This window comes from Macaca mulatta, chromosome 10 (assembly GCF_049350105.2).
Source record: "Macaca mulatta isolate MMU2019108-1 chromosome 10, T2T-MMU8v2.0, whole genome shotgun sequence".
Lineage (NCBI taxonomy): Eukaryota > Metazoa > Chordata > Mammalia > Primates > Cercopithecidae > Macaca > Macaca mulatta.
The window spans coordinates 10983577-10998670 of record NC_133415.1 but is presented as its reverse complement, the minus strand read 5'-3'; the positions used below and the strand labels follow the sequence as shown (position 1 = coordinate 10998670).

At 41.4% G+C, this 15094-nt stretch overlaps 1 protein-coding gene across 1 annotated transcript in view; it reads right to left on the bottom strand.

Annotated features, from left to right (window-relative positions):
• MRTFA (myocardin related transcription factor A) overlaps positions 1 to 15094 on the bottom strand; it is a 221309-nt gene that overhangs the window by 122697 nt on the left and 83518 nt on the right. The window contains 1 exon segment of the mRNA NM_001436085.1: positions 12679 to 12940. Within this exon segment, the coding sequence (NP_001423014.1) occupies positions 12679 to 12919 (241 nt within the window). The 5' untranslated portion in view covers positions 12920 to 12940.

Below are 15094 nucleotides of genomic sequence, written 5' to 3'. Positions count from 1 at the left end.
ACCGTGTCAGCCAGGATGGTCTCGATCTCCTGACCTCATGATCCGCCCGTCTCGGCCTCCCAAAGTGCTGGGATTACAGGCTTGAGCCACCGCACCCGGCCCTCTCTTTTTTTTTTTTTTCAGACAGGGTCTCACTCTGTTGCCCAGACTGGACTGCAGTGGAGTGATCTCGGCTCACTGCAGCCTCGACCTCCCAGGCTCAAACGATCCTCCCATCTCAGCCTCCCAAGTAGCTGGGACCGCAGGTACATGCCACCATACTCAGCTAATATTTAAAACTTCTGTAGAGATGGGGGGCGTCATCAAGTTACCCAGGCTGGTCTTGAAATCCTGGGCTCAGGCAATCCTCCTGCCTCAGGCTCCCAAAGTGGCAGGATTACAGATGTGAGCCACCTCACCCAGCCCAGGTTAAAGTTTTTGACAGTAGTATTTCACAGGTGGTAGTGTGTACTTGAGCAATAGCTTCTGAACTGTGCTCCTTCTCTTTGGCCTTGTTTCTACTAAAAACCATCCTTGTTACCAACTGACTGTTATTTCTCTTTGAAAATTCAGTTTAAGGTGCTGCCTTCTCCATAAAGCCCTCTCTGATCCCTGGCACTCTCCCCATCTCACACAGCCTCCACGGATATGCTAACTACCCCTCCTTTAGGCTCCCCCAGCACCTGTGCCTGCCTCTGTTAATACCGCATGGCTTAATGCTAGCCAGGAGGGGTGGTGGCTCACACCTGTAATTTCAGCACTTTGAGAGGCTGAGGCAGGTGGATCGGGGGTTCGAGACCAGCCTGACCAACATGGTGAAACCCCATCTCTACTATAAATACAAAAATTAGCTGGGCATAGTGGCATATGCCTGTAATATGAGGCATATTGTAATTTGAGACTGTCTCAAAAAAAAAAAATACAAACAAAAAATTCCTCTGCATTCCCAAATCTTGCTCAGTGTCTGACATATATGACAGTATTCATAAATGTGTGCCAAGTGTAATGAAAAGCCCTTATTTATCACAGAAATTCAAATGGCATGGGAAAAGTTCATAACAAAAAAAATCATTACCTACCCAGAAAGGGCAGGTGCTCTGCTAAAATTTTCATTAGAACACATACTGAAAGGGTTATTACTTAGAAAACTACATAAAGTATTGAAGTATGGAGTTAACATAAAGACATTCACAATAATACCCTCAGGAATATTAAGTCTTAACGAGAATGAAAATGCTGAAATTATAGGGAATGAATAAGAGAAATTAGAAAAACAGAGAACTTTGGCTCACCTACAGAAAAATCTTTAAACACAGAAAGCTGTCAATTTCACTAATGTTAATTTCTATAATAAAATGTAATTTACACATGTATACACAAAAGCAACAAATTTATTTTTATGAACTCTGGGATTTCAGAGAACAGAAATGTAATTCAGTTCCTGTGTCCATTTCTGATTTGAGTTCTCACAAGCGTACGCATCAGTTTATTGAAGCTCAGCTCTACGAAAAATCTAGTCATCATACCCAAATGTCATGGGCTCCAACCAGTGAAGACTTTCCCCTAGACACCTCGTATTGGGCACCACTCAAAAGATAACATAACCCAGCATGCAGGCAAGTTGCTACAGGTCCTGAGGCAGCTTCCATTTCCTGTGACCACAACCTACTGCTGATGAAGTACTGAGTCAAGACTTGCAAACCTGGGAGGATCACACATTACCACAGATACGTTATTCCTTAGACCCAGGACAGATGATGGTGTGTGTGTGTGTGTGTGTGTGTATGCGTGCGTGCGTGCGTGTGTGTGTGTGTCTTTTTGAGATACAGTTTTGCTCTGTTGCCCAGGCTGGAATGCAATGGCATGGTCGTGTGTGTGTGTGTGTGTGTGTGTGTGTGTGTGTGTGTGTCTTTCTGAGATACAGTTTTGCTCTGTTGCCCAGGCTGGAATGCAGTGGCATGGTCTTGGCTCACTGCAACCTCCACCTCCCGAGTTCAAGCGATTCTCCTGCCTCAACCTCCCAAGTAGCTGGGATTACAGGCGCCTGCCACCACGCCCGGCTAAATTTTTGTATTTTTAGTAGAGACGCGGTTTCACCATGTTGGTCAGGATGGTCTTGAACTCCTGACCTCATGATCAGCCTGCCTTGGCCTCCCAAAGCAGGGATTACAGGCATGAGCCACCATGCCCGGCCTAGGTGATGGCTGTATTTTAAGCTCACTTTTTTAACATTTTTATTTATTTATTTTAAGACAGGGTCTCACTCTGTTGCCCAGGCTGCAGTACAGTGGCACCATCATGGCTCGTTCATACTTTATGTCTGAAATAAAGTATTCATCTCACATTACTTATTCTCAAACTCCCTCCACTGATATACTGACACTCTTCTAGTTCCTTTGTGACAATTTTCCCCAATAACCTCTGCCGCCTCCTCCTCCTGATTTCTCCTCCTCCATCCCCTAGCCCTGTCTTCACACATGCTATTACTTCTTTCGTTTGTCAAACCACTGCTTACGCTTTGGATCTCTGCTTAAATGTCTCTTCCTCAAGCCTTCCCTACATTAAAACCCTCACTATTAGATCTGTTATTCTGTTATAACATCTTGTGTTTTTGTTTTTTTAAAAGGCAATTACCAAAGTTTGTAACTATGAATTAGCTCATCTAACTCTTTGTTGAGTCTTTGTCTTTCATGGAACTTCTATAGCATTAAAACTTCTATAGTTCCATGAAAGACAATAAGAACCTTATCTGTCTTGTTCACTACCCTCTCTCCAATGTTTAGCACACAGGGCTAAGTGCTAAGATCTTAATAATCACAGAATAATTTTTCCAACATTAAAATGGTCAAATTCTTTAAGTCAATATTTCCACTTCTAAGGAAATAATCTGAAATGCAAAAAACAATTTAAAAGATATTTATCAAAATACTAATGTAAGCATGAAAAACAGAAAATGATTCAATTGTCCAACTAAGGAGAAAGTAATAAACGATGGCATGGAACAGAATGTTATACACCCCATTAAAAAAGGCTACTTATAAAAATATTTCAATAATATGAAAAAAGCAGAACACAGAATTGGGTCTGTAGTATTAGCTCAGTTATTTTAAAAACATACATTTGCAAGAACACTAGAGGGATATAAACCATATGCTAATAGTGATCTTCTCTGGGAGATGGAATCCATTAGAATTTGGGCTTTTGTTTTTGTTTTGTTTTGTGTTAGAGCAGGAACTCTATCTGGTATCTGTTCTCCAGGGGCCTAGCATAACATGTGATGAATAAGCAAGAATGAGAAATTGATTATCGCTAAGTACTGAAATGAAGTAGGTTATGAAATTCTCTAAGTCACATTATAAACAGAATCATTTAATCAACTGACATGCCTAAGATTGGAGGATTTTCAACAGGAGACCTAATCTAGAAAATCCTCGAAAATCAGGCTTGGTGAAGAATATAATTAACAAATCTCTTTCCTTTCCCCAAGAAATGCTGTAATTTGGATCAGAAACTGCCTACTCAAGATTTTTACTTCTCCCAGCAATTAATTAGAACCTCTTGTGCAACATTATGGCATGAAAGGATACGGTTCGTACCCTTACAGAAAAAAATACATGATCTGCCCTTTATTCCACAGGCTGCACATGTGAAAACAAATGGATATTTCTTAAATCTTACACAAAGGAGGAGAAAAACCACTGTGAAAGAGGAAAGGCCCTTTTCACTCCCATTCTCCTGCTGACTTTTCTTTACATAGCTCTTCCTATCCTACCCAGCACCTCAGACCACAGACACACATAGAACTGCACCTTTACATCTCTCAGAACAATATCTGAGATCAGCAACAACATTTAGAAAATAAAATCTTTGTAAAAGGTAACATTTACAATAGCATTAAAACATACGAAGTGTCTAAAAATAAATCTAACAAAAGATGTGTAAGATCATCACAGAGAAAATTTTTAAAAACCCACTGGGAGACCTTACAAAAGATCTAAATAAATGCGGAAAATACACATTTACAGTATAATCTTCTAAAAATACCAGTTCTTCCTAAATTGGTTCATAGATGCAACGCAATTCCAATCAAAATCCCATAGTGATTTTAAATTTTATATGGAAATGCAAAGGACCAAGAACAGGCAAGAATGAAACTCTTGAACAAGAACAAAGCGTGAGGACTTACTTCTCCCATACAACAGGGCTTATTACAGTTATCATAATTAAAACTGTGAGGGCAGGAATACACAAATAGCCCAATGGAACCAAAGAGTGAGCTCAGAAACATACCCACATAGCTAGGTCCCTGATATATGAAAGAGGTAGCTCTGTTGATTAGTGGGGAAAGAAGAGGATTTTCAATAAATGGGAATCCACTTGAAAAAAAAATTAACTTGTGTCTTACCTTATTCCTATATGAAAAAATATTTCCAGAAACACAAGACACAAAACTCACAAACTATAAAAGACTCACATAAATTATATTAAATTTAGAAATTCTTTTTGTGTTTTGTTTGTTTTGAGATGGGGTCTTGCTCTGTCACCCAGGCTAGACTACAGTGGCATGATTATAGTTCATTGTAACCTTGAATTCCTGGGCTCAAGCGATCCTTCTGCCTCAGCCTCCCTAGTAGGTGGGACTACAGGCATGAGCCACCATGCCCGGCTCATTTTTTTGAGAGAGGGGGTCTTGCTATGTTGCTTAGGCTGGTCTTGGACTCCTGGCCTCAAGTCATCCTTCCGCCTTGGCCTCCCAAAGCACTGGGATTAGAGGCATGAAACACTATGCCCAGCTAAATTTAGAGATTCTTAATCAAAAGACAGGATAAATAGAAAGAAAAAGACAAATCCCAAGGTGGGAGAAGATGTCTGCAATATATTTAAGCAACAACAAACTAGTATTCTGGAAATTTAAAGAACTCTTATTCAAGAAAAAACCAATACAATAGAAAGAGTAGGCAAAAGACTTAACTTGCCACTTCACAAAAGAGGAAGTACAGGCCAGGGCCAGCATGGGCTACATAGCAAGACTCTGTCTATACACAATATAAAAACTGAGTCAGGCATGGTGGCACACTCCTGTAGTCCCAGCTACTCAGGAGGCTGAGGCAGGAGGATCATTTGAGCCCAGGAGATCAAGGCTGAAGTGAGCACCATACTCCAGCCTAGGCAACAGAGCAAGACATTGTCTCAAATATATATATATATATAAAAAAATGGAAAGTGATTTACCAATTATATGTATAAAATAATTGGTATATATAATTGGTAAAAGAAATCACTTTCCAGTATGATACACTGATTCAATGGATGACAGAACTCCTTGAGCTGAAGCCTAAGGGCTTAGTTCATTAGACAGATGTTTCCAGGCTTCTCCAAGCCCTGGCTAGATAGGATCCACAAGCAGATCAACTTTTATCTTTTAGACCTAAGTTCTCAGCCTAGAAGATAGAGGAGTAATATTTTAAAATACATCTTGAAAGTTTTTATCAATCTTTTACAATTAAGTCAGTAAAGATTGGGTTAACCAAGGCACTGCCTCTCTTTAAGGCTCCAAGTTCCTCTGTTTAGGAAATGAAGGTGTCAGGACCTTGACTGCCTACTGCCCCATACGGACCTCTGCTAACCTACTGAATTTCTTTCTTTTTTTTTTTTTTTTTTTTTTTTGAGACGAAGTCTCGCTCTTGTCGCCCAGGCTGGAGTGCAGTGGAGCAATCTCCTGGCTCACTGCAACCTCCGCCTCCTGGATTCAAGCAATTTTCCTGCCTCAGCCTCCGGAGGAGCTGGGATTACAGGCGCCTGCCACCATGCCTAGCTAATTTTTGTATTTTTATTACAGACGGGGTTTTACCATGTTGGCCAGGCTGGTCTCAAACTCCTGACCTCAGGCGATCCACCAGCCTCGGCCTCCCAAACTGCTGGGATTACAGGCATGAGCCGCCGCACCCGGCCACCACTGAATTTCTATATAATACATGCTTCTATGTGAAATAGATCAAAGAAGTACATTTCTCACTCCACTCTCTCAACACACGATACACCCATTCATGAAAAAGCACCTCCTCTAACTCTAGAATTTATTCTGTTCTAGAGCTCCACACTTTCCAATTTCACAATCTTCTCAAAGACTTTCCATTTCTGCTCCTATCATTACCTCCCAAACAAATGACCATGCAAAAACCTACTGTAAAATATAAGGATCTTCTTACCAGCCTCTTTCCTCCAGAGCTGAATGCTGGAGAGTAACAAAATTTAAGAGGTAGGCAGAGAAAGATAGCAAAAGCTCTGAATAGCAAAGGGAGTGGCTGGAAAGGTAGAGTTTAAAAAGCCGGAAAAAGGTAAGTCATAGATATCTGTGGAGGAAAAGTTTCAAGTCTGAGGGAGAAGCCAACCATGTCAAATGATGGCAAAGAGGTCAAGTAGCGTAAAGACTAAAGAGGGCTTATTTGATCTACAGCAAAAAGAACACAAATTACTGTGGCAATGGCAGTTTCTGAAGACAGGTAGTGACAGAAGCCATAAAGCATTCAAGTCTCTGGAATATGAGAAAATAGAGACAATGACTGTAAACTATTCTTTCAGGAGCTTAAATACTAAGGGAAAGTTAAGAGTTGTTGGGAAAGATTTCAGTTAATTTATATGCTAAGTGGAAACACTTTAGAGAAAAAGGCTGAAGATACACAAACACCTTGGGCCCAACAGCAAGAGCTGCCTTCTACTCCACTAAGAAAACAGAGTTCTTACCTGTAGTGGAACAAACATGTAAACCATTCATTGATTCATTCAATAAATATTTATTGCCGGGCGCGGTGGCTCACGCCTGTAATCCCAGCACTTTGGGAGGCCGAGGCGGGCAGATCACGTGGTCAGGAGATCGGGACCACCCTGGCTAACACGGTGAAACCCTGGTCTCTACTAAAAATACAAAAAATTAGCCGGGCGCGGTGGCGGGCGCCTGTAGTCCCAGCTACTCAGGAGGCTGAGGCAGGAGAATGGTGTGAACCTGGGAGGTGGAGCCTGCAGTGAGCCAAGATTGCGCCACTGCACTCCAGCCTGGGTGACAGAGCAAGACTCCATCTCAAAAAATAGTAATAAATAAAATAAAATAAAATAAATATTTATTGAGTGCCCATTATGATCCAGGAGTTGGGTATATGCCAGTGAACAAAATAAAGTTTCTGCCCTCAGGAAATAACTATTAAAGGGGAGAAAAGAGAAAATACACACACACACACACACATACACACACACACAATGACAGATAAGAATAACTGCTTTGAAGAAAAAGCAGGATCGAGAGTAGCAGGAGGTGCTATTATAGAGAAGACAGGCAGGGAAGGCCTCCCTGAGGAAATGACATTTGTGCAGGAACTTCAGTGAAGGCACAGCAAGTACAAGGCCCTGGGATAGGAACAGGTTTGATGTGTTCAAGAAATAGCAAGAAGTCAGTGTGCCTGGGAGCTAAGGGATAAGGGTTAAGAAATGATGTCAGAGAGAGGCTGGGCATGGTGGCTCACATCTGTAATTTCAGCATTTTGGAGGACGAGGCGAGTGAATAACTTGAGGTTAGGAGTTCCAGACCAGCCTTGCCAATATGGTGAAACCCCATCTCTACTAAAAATAATTTAAAAATCAGCCGGGTGTGGTAGCATACGCCTGTAATCCCAGCTACTCAATAGCTCAGTAACGAGAATCACTTGAACCCTGGAGGCAGAGGTTGCAGTGAGCTGAGACCGTACCACTGCATTCCAGCCTGGGTGACAGGGCGAGACTGTCTCCCAAAAAAAAAAAAAAGAAATGGTGTCAGAGAGAATACCAAGGCCACATAATAAGTACTATAATTTCATCATAAGCCTCACAGAAAAGCATTGAAGAGTATTGAGAGTAGCGTAGCAGTGTCTGATTTCAGTTTTCAAAGGCTCACTATTGCTGAGTGAAGAATTCCAATTACAATATAGGGTGATGAAGTAGGTTGATAAAGGGCAACAGCGGCACACTGGCTCACGCCTGTAATCTCAGCACTGTGGGAGGCCGAGGACAGGGGCAGAGGGGATCACGTGAGGTCAGGAGTTTGAGACCTGCCTGGACAACATGGTGAAATTCTGTCTCTACTAAAAATACAAAAATTATCCAGGCGTGGTGGCGCATGTCTGTAATCCCAGCTACTCAGGAGGCTGAGGCACAAGAACCCCTTGAACCAGGGAGGCAGAAGTTGCCATGAGCCAAGATCACGCCACAGAACTCCAGCCTGGGTGACAGAGCAGGACCCCGTCTCAAAAAAAAAAAAAATAGGGAACTGGGAAAACCAAAAGAGGGGCATCTGACACTAAATATGAGTTAGGAAAGGCTTCAAGAAGAGTGAGGGAGAGAAAGGGTATTCCAAATGGAGGACACAGACGTAGAAAAGAAACACGGGTTTTGAAAAGGTTTGACATTTATTTACACCAGCATGGGACAGAAAATATTGTATAAAAATATACCATTTAAGGCTGGGCCTGGTGGCTCACACCTGTAATCCCAGCACTTTGGGAGGCCAAGGCAGGCGGATCACGAGGTCAAGAGATTGTCAAGAAACCATCCTGGCCAACATGGTGAAACCCCGTCTCTACTAAAAATACAAAAATTAGTCGGGCGTGGTGGTGCATGCCTGTAGTCCCAGCTACTCAGGAGGCTGAGGCAGGAGAATTACTTGAACCCGGGAAACGGAGGTTGCAGTGAGCCAAGATCGCACCACTGCACTCCAGCCTGGCAACAGAGCAAGACTCCGTCTCAAAAATATATATATACCACCTACATCTACCAAAAAAAAAAAAAAAAAAAAGATATCCAGGAATAAAACTAATAAATATTTGTATGACTTTTCTCGAGACACTGACAAAACTCTGTAAAGACATTAAAGAAAACCTATTTAATTGAAGAGATAAAACAAAGTAATAGATAGGAAGACTCAATATTTAAAAATGAGTATTTTCCTACCCACTGTTTCTGTTTGTTTGTTTAAGAAACAGGGTCTCACTATGGCTCCCAGGCTGGACTGCAGTGGTGCAATCATAGCTCACTATAATCTTAAACTCCTGGGCTCAAGCAATCTTCAAATGTCAGCCTCCCAACATGGCGGGATTATATTCTCCCTACTTACCGATGACCAACATACTTCAAATAAAAATCCCAGCGAGTATACCAAAAGACATATATACAAGAATTCCATGGTGGCATAAATCATAATAGTCCCAAAGTGAAACAACCTAAACATCCATGAACAGTAAAATGGAAAAATAAATTGCATTTTATTCACACAATGAATTGACTAAACAGCAATGAAAATAAACTCTAGCCACACACAATTCAACATAAAAAAATTTCAAAAACATAAAGAAACCACCAACAGAATACACATGGTATGACTCAATTTTTATAAGTTTTCAAAACTAACCTATGGTGTTGAAAATCAGGATGGTAGTTTCCTTTGAGTATTGATTGGGAAGAAGTATAAGGTGGGGAAAGTTCTGGACTACTAGTATTTCCTCATTAAGTAGTAGTTACTAACTAAGTAGTAGTTCCTCACTAAGTAGTAGTTACTAACAGGTGTACTCACTTTGTGATAATAACAACGCTTACAAGTTGTGGGTTATTTTGTATTTATGTTATACTTCCACAACAGGAAGAGTACTGGTGTCTGCATTTTACTTCAAGAAACATCAAAAAAATCAGATTGAGGGCTAGGTGTGGTGGCTCATGCCTGTAATCCCAGCACTTTGGGAGGCTGAGGAGGGCGGATCACCTGAGGCCAGAAGTTTGAGACCAGCCTGGTCAACATGGTGAAACCCTGTCACTAAAAATACAAGAATTAGCCATTCATGGTGGCACATGGCTGTAATCCCGGCTACTTGGGTGGCTGAGGTAAGAGAATCACTTGAACCCGGGAAACAGAGCCCGCAGTGAGCCAAGATGGCATCACTGCACTCCAGCCTGGGCAACAGAGTGAGACTCTATTACAAAAAAAAAAAAAAAATTTAAATTTAAAGATTAGATTGATAGATATCTGCGATTTAAGCAAGTTTTTTGTTTGTTTGTTTGTTTTTGTTTTTGTTTTTTGAGACGGAGTCTTTGCTCTGTCACCCAGGCTGGAGTGCAGTGGCGCGATCTAGGCTCACTACAAGCTCCGCCTCCTGGGTTAACGCCATTCTCCTGCCTCAGCCTCCGGAGTAGCTGGGACTACAGGCGCCTGCTACCACGCCCGGCTAATTTTTTTGTATTTTTAGTAGAAATGGGGTTTCACCGTGTTAACCAGGATGGTCTTGATCTCCTGACCTTGTGATCCGCCCGTCTTGGCCTCCCAAAGTGGTGGGATTACAGGCTTGAGCCACCGCGCCCGGCCTAAGCAAGTTTTGTAAAATGTTATAGGTAGAATCTAAGAGATGGACATGCAGGTACTCATTGTAAAATTCTTCCTACTTCTTTTTTTTTCTTTCTACTTTATGTTTAATTTTTTTCATAATAAAATGTTGGAGGTAAAAATCCCAAAGGGATTTTTTGTTGGCAGAACTTGAAAAGCCAATTCTAAAATCATGGAAAATTAAAAGGGTAATAGCCAAGACAACTTTGAAAAAGAAAAAGGTAAGGAGACAGCTGTCCTAGCAGACAGAAAGACTAATTATTAGGCAATTAACTAAAATAAGGTAGCAGTGACACAGAGATGGACAGAGAGACCAGTCAAAGAAAAGAGAGCCTGAAAACTAACTCACGCACAGACAGAATACAGCAGGCATAAAGATCAGTAGGAAAAAGTAGAACTATTCAATAAGTGGGGATTAACAGCTTGGATTAGAAGAAAATACAAAATGTCTTTAACTTACAAGGAAAATGAATACTGAATAACAAACATAAATTACTGAAGAACACATAATTTTCTGTCATATATAGGTTTAAAACACGAGAAACAACATTATATATTGCTTAAGAATATATTCACGTGGGAAAAGAATACAAACATATTTGGCAATGAAATACCAAATTCAAGTTAGTAGTTACCTCCAGGGGTAATGAAGATTTATGCAAAGTACGTAAGTTGGGTGGTATCCGAACACACAATTTTCTATATTGTTGTTTATATATTTTTTCTTTTTTTTTTTTTTTCTGAGATGGAGTTTTTCTCTTGTTGCCCAAGCTGGAATGCAGCAGCGCGATCTCGGCTCACCGCAACCTCTGCCTCCCAGGTTCAAGCGATTCTCCTACCTCAGCCTCCCTACTAGCTGGGATTACAGGCATGTGCCACCATGCCCCGCTAATTTTGTATTTTTAGTAGAGACGGGATTTCTCCATGTTGGTAAGGCTGGTTTCGAACTCCCAACCTCAGGAGATCTGCCTGCCTCAGCCTCCCAAAGTGCTGGGATTACAGGCATAAGCCACAGTGCCTGGCCTCTTTATACATTTTTTCAAATCTTAAATATTTCATAACAAATTATATATTTTTTGAATTAAAAAAAGTTTGAGGTATGAGTACATGGTTTTTAAACAGTACTTAGCATAGTTTAATGGGCTGGAACAAATACTAGGAATAGGGGAATAAGAGAAGATGTTAAAAGAAAAAGACCAGATTCTGCAAAGCCTTGCAAAACATGCCAAGAAATTTATTCACTTATTTATTGTTTGTTTGTTTATTTGAGATAGAGTCTCATTCTGTCACCCAGGCTAGAGTGCTATGGCGCAATCTTGGCTCATTGCAACCTCTGCCTCTTGGGTTCAACCGATCCTCCCATCTCAGCCTTCTCCACAGCTGGGTCTACAAGCGTGTGTCACCACACCCAGCTAATTTTTGTAGTTTTAGCACAGGGTTTCACCATGTTGGCCAGGCTGGTCTCGAACTCCTGACCTGAGGTGATCTGTGCACCTCAGCCTCCCAAAGTGCTGGAATTACAAGCATAAGTCACTACACCTGGCAAGACATTTATTTTGCTTTTGTTTCATCCCACAAGGCAATCACTGAAAAGCTGTAAGCTAGAAAGTCCTAAAAGATTACTCTGACAAGGCTATACAATACAGTATGTTTCCTAATGACAGAGGCTTGTTTACCATTTAATCCCTAATCTTAGCATAGTTTATAATACGTTGATATTAATGAATACACATGCTAAATTAATGAATTTATGGAAGGAATGGGGTGAGGGAAGTAGAGAAATTAGAAATAAATTCTAATAATCCAGGTAGGAAATGTTGGACTTAAAATGATCACTTTAACTTACAGCTATCTATTTTACAAGAAATGTTAAGATTATAAGAAACTTTCAAGGAACATGAAATAAAGTAAGGATCTATAATATTATAAACATGGCCGGGCGCGGTGGCTCAAGCCTGTAATCCCAGCACTTTGGGAGGCCGAGACGGGCGGATCACGAGGTCAGGAGATCGAGACCATCCTGGCTAACACAGTGAAACCCCGTCTCTACTAAAAATACAAAAAATTAGCCGGGCGTGGTGGCAGCGCCTGTAGTCCCAGCTACACGGGAGGCTGAGGCAGGAGAATGGTGGGAACCCGGGAGGCGGAGCTTGCAGTGAGCTGAGATCCGGCCACTGCACTCCAGCCTGGGCAACAGAGCGAGACTCCGCCTTAAAAAAAAAAAAAATAAATAAATAAATAAATAAATAAACATGAAGATCCTGGTACAAATCAGGGAATGCAATAATTCTGTATCTACTCACCATTCTTCCGCTCACTAAGTGGAGGCAAATTGGGATTCCTGCCAGGGTGGAGGCCTAGCGTCAGCTCGGGCTGCAAGGAGAGCTCCTGCAGTTCATTGGCAACAGCTTCGCTCTGGGGACTGGGTGCCGCAGATAGGGACACGAGCACTGGTTCATCATCATTTTCGCCGGCCCCTCCTCCGTCCAGTCCATTCACAGCAATGACGGAAGGGGGCAGGCACACCACACTGGAGAAATCCACTTTGGCTTTCGTGATGGCAATCTGGAAATGGAAGAAAAAATGGAAAGTTTAGATGGTACCATGATAATGTGGTTTGGTGGTGTCCTTACCCAAATCTCATCTTGAATTGTAGTTCCCACAATTCCCACGTCATGGGAGGGACTTGGTGGCAGGTAACTGAATCATGGGGGCAGTTACCTCTGTGCTATTCTCATGAGTTCTCACAAGATCTGATGGTTTTATAAGGGGCTTTCCCTCTTTTGCTCAGCACTTCTCCTTCCTGCCACCATGTGAAGAAGGAAATGTTTGCTTCTCCTTCCACCATGATTGTAAGTTTCCTGAGGCCTCCCCAGCCCTGTGGAACTGTGAACCAATTAAAGCTCTTTCCTTTATAAACTACCCAGTCTCAGGCAGTTCTTTACAGCAATGTGAGAACAGACTAATATAGTAAATTGGTACTGATAGAGTGGGATGTTGCTATAAGGATACCCGAAAATGTGGAAGCAACTTTGAAACTGGGTAACAGGCAGAGGTTGGAACAGTTTAGAGGGCTCAGAAGAAGACAGGAAAATGTGGGAAAGTTTGAAACTTCCTAGAGACTTGTTGAATGCCTTTGACCAAAATGCTGATAGTGATATGGACAATGAAGGTTATGAAATGCAATCCCCAATGTTGGAGGTAGGGCCTGATGGGAGATGTTTGAGTCATGGGGGCAGATCCCTCATGGACTGGTGCTGTCCACGTGATGGTGAGTGAGTTCTTGCAACATCTAGTCGTTTAAAAGTGTGTGCACTGTCCCCCTTCTTTCTCTCGCTCCTGCTCTCACCCTATGACATGCCTGCACCTGCTTCACCTTCTATCATGAGTAAAAGCTCCTTGATGGCACCATCCTTGTACAGTCCTGCAAAACCATGAACCAATTAAACCTCATTTAAAAAAAAAAAAAATATATATATATATATATATATCTCCATTCACTGAGTCCTATGTAGTTAGTAAGAATAATTTCTTTTCTTTTTGTTTTTTTTTGAGGCAGAGTCTCGCTCTGTCACCCAGGCTGGAGTTCAGAGGCGTGATCTCAGCTTACTGCAAGTTCCACTTCCTGGGTTCACGTCATTCTCCTGCCTCCCAAGTGGCTGGGACTACAGGTGCCCATCACCATACCCAGCTAAATTTTTTTGTATTTTTAGTAGAGACGGGGTTTCACCGTGTTAGCCAGGATGGTCTCAACCTCCTGACCTTGAGATCCACCCACCTCAGCCTCCCAAAGTGCTGGGATTACAGGCGTGAGCCACCATGCCCAGCCATAAGAATAATTTTTATAAAGCATTTCTAATGTGGGAAATGCTTATTCTAAAGCCACATTTAAGAAAAATAAGATATAGCGGGCGCCTGTAGTCCCAGCTACTCGGGAGGCTGAGGCAGGAGAATGGCGGGAACCCGGGAGGCGGAGCTTGCAGTGAGCTGAGATCGGGCCACAGCACTCCAGCCTGGGCGACAGAGCGAGACTCTGTCTCAAAAAAAAAAAAAAAAAGAAAAAAGAAAAATAAGATATAAAACTACATACTCATATATTAAAATATTACACAAAGAGAAAAGATTTTAATAAGTATACCAAGACACAAAAGAGGGGTTCTGTTTGATTGGACAATGAAAAAAATTTTTTTAAGGTTCCAAATTTTCTCTAAAATACTTACATGGCTTTTATAATAAAAAGACTATAGTTTCTGATCTATAAAGTGAGATTCCCTGGGCATTCCTTGCAAACTTTGATGAGGACTTTAAATTGCTTTAGTTGAAGAAACCAACAAAATATTGAACAGCCATGAAGTGAAGAAAGACACTAAACAGACTATTATGATCTAACTTCAAGTAAAGCAACAGTGTGCCCAAATCTGAATGTAGTTCTGGTTGATACATCTCACAGAAAATAAACTGGACTGGAAAAGGTCCAGATAAGAGCAATTAACATGAGGGAGATAATATTATGAAGAAAAAGATATTAAGGACTCTCTACTCCAAAAAAGACTCGAAGAAGACTTAAGGGAGACAAGTTCAAAAAAAATATTTGAACTCAATATTAAGAACTCAATATTCTCAAGGGTACTATGGGCAAACAATGGGAAAAGGACTTCTTTTAGGGTTTGAATAATTTTAGAACTTACAAAACAACAAATGTCTACTAAGAAAATTCAG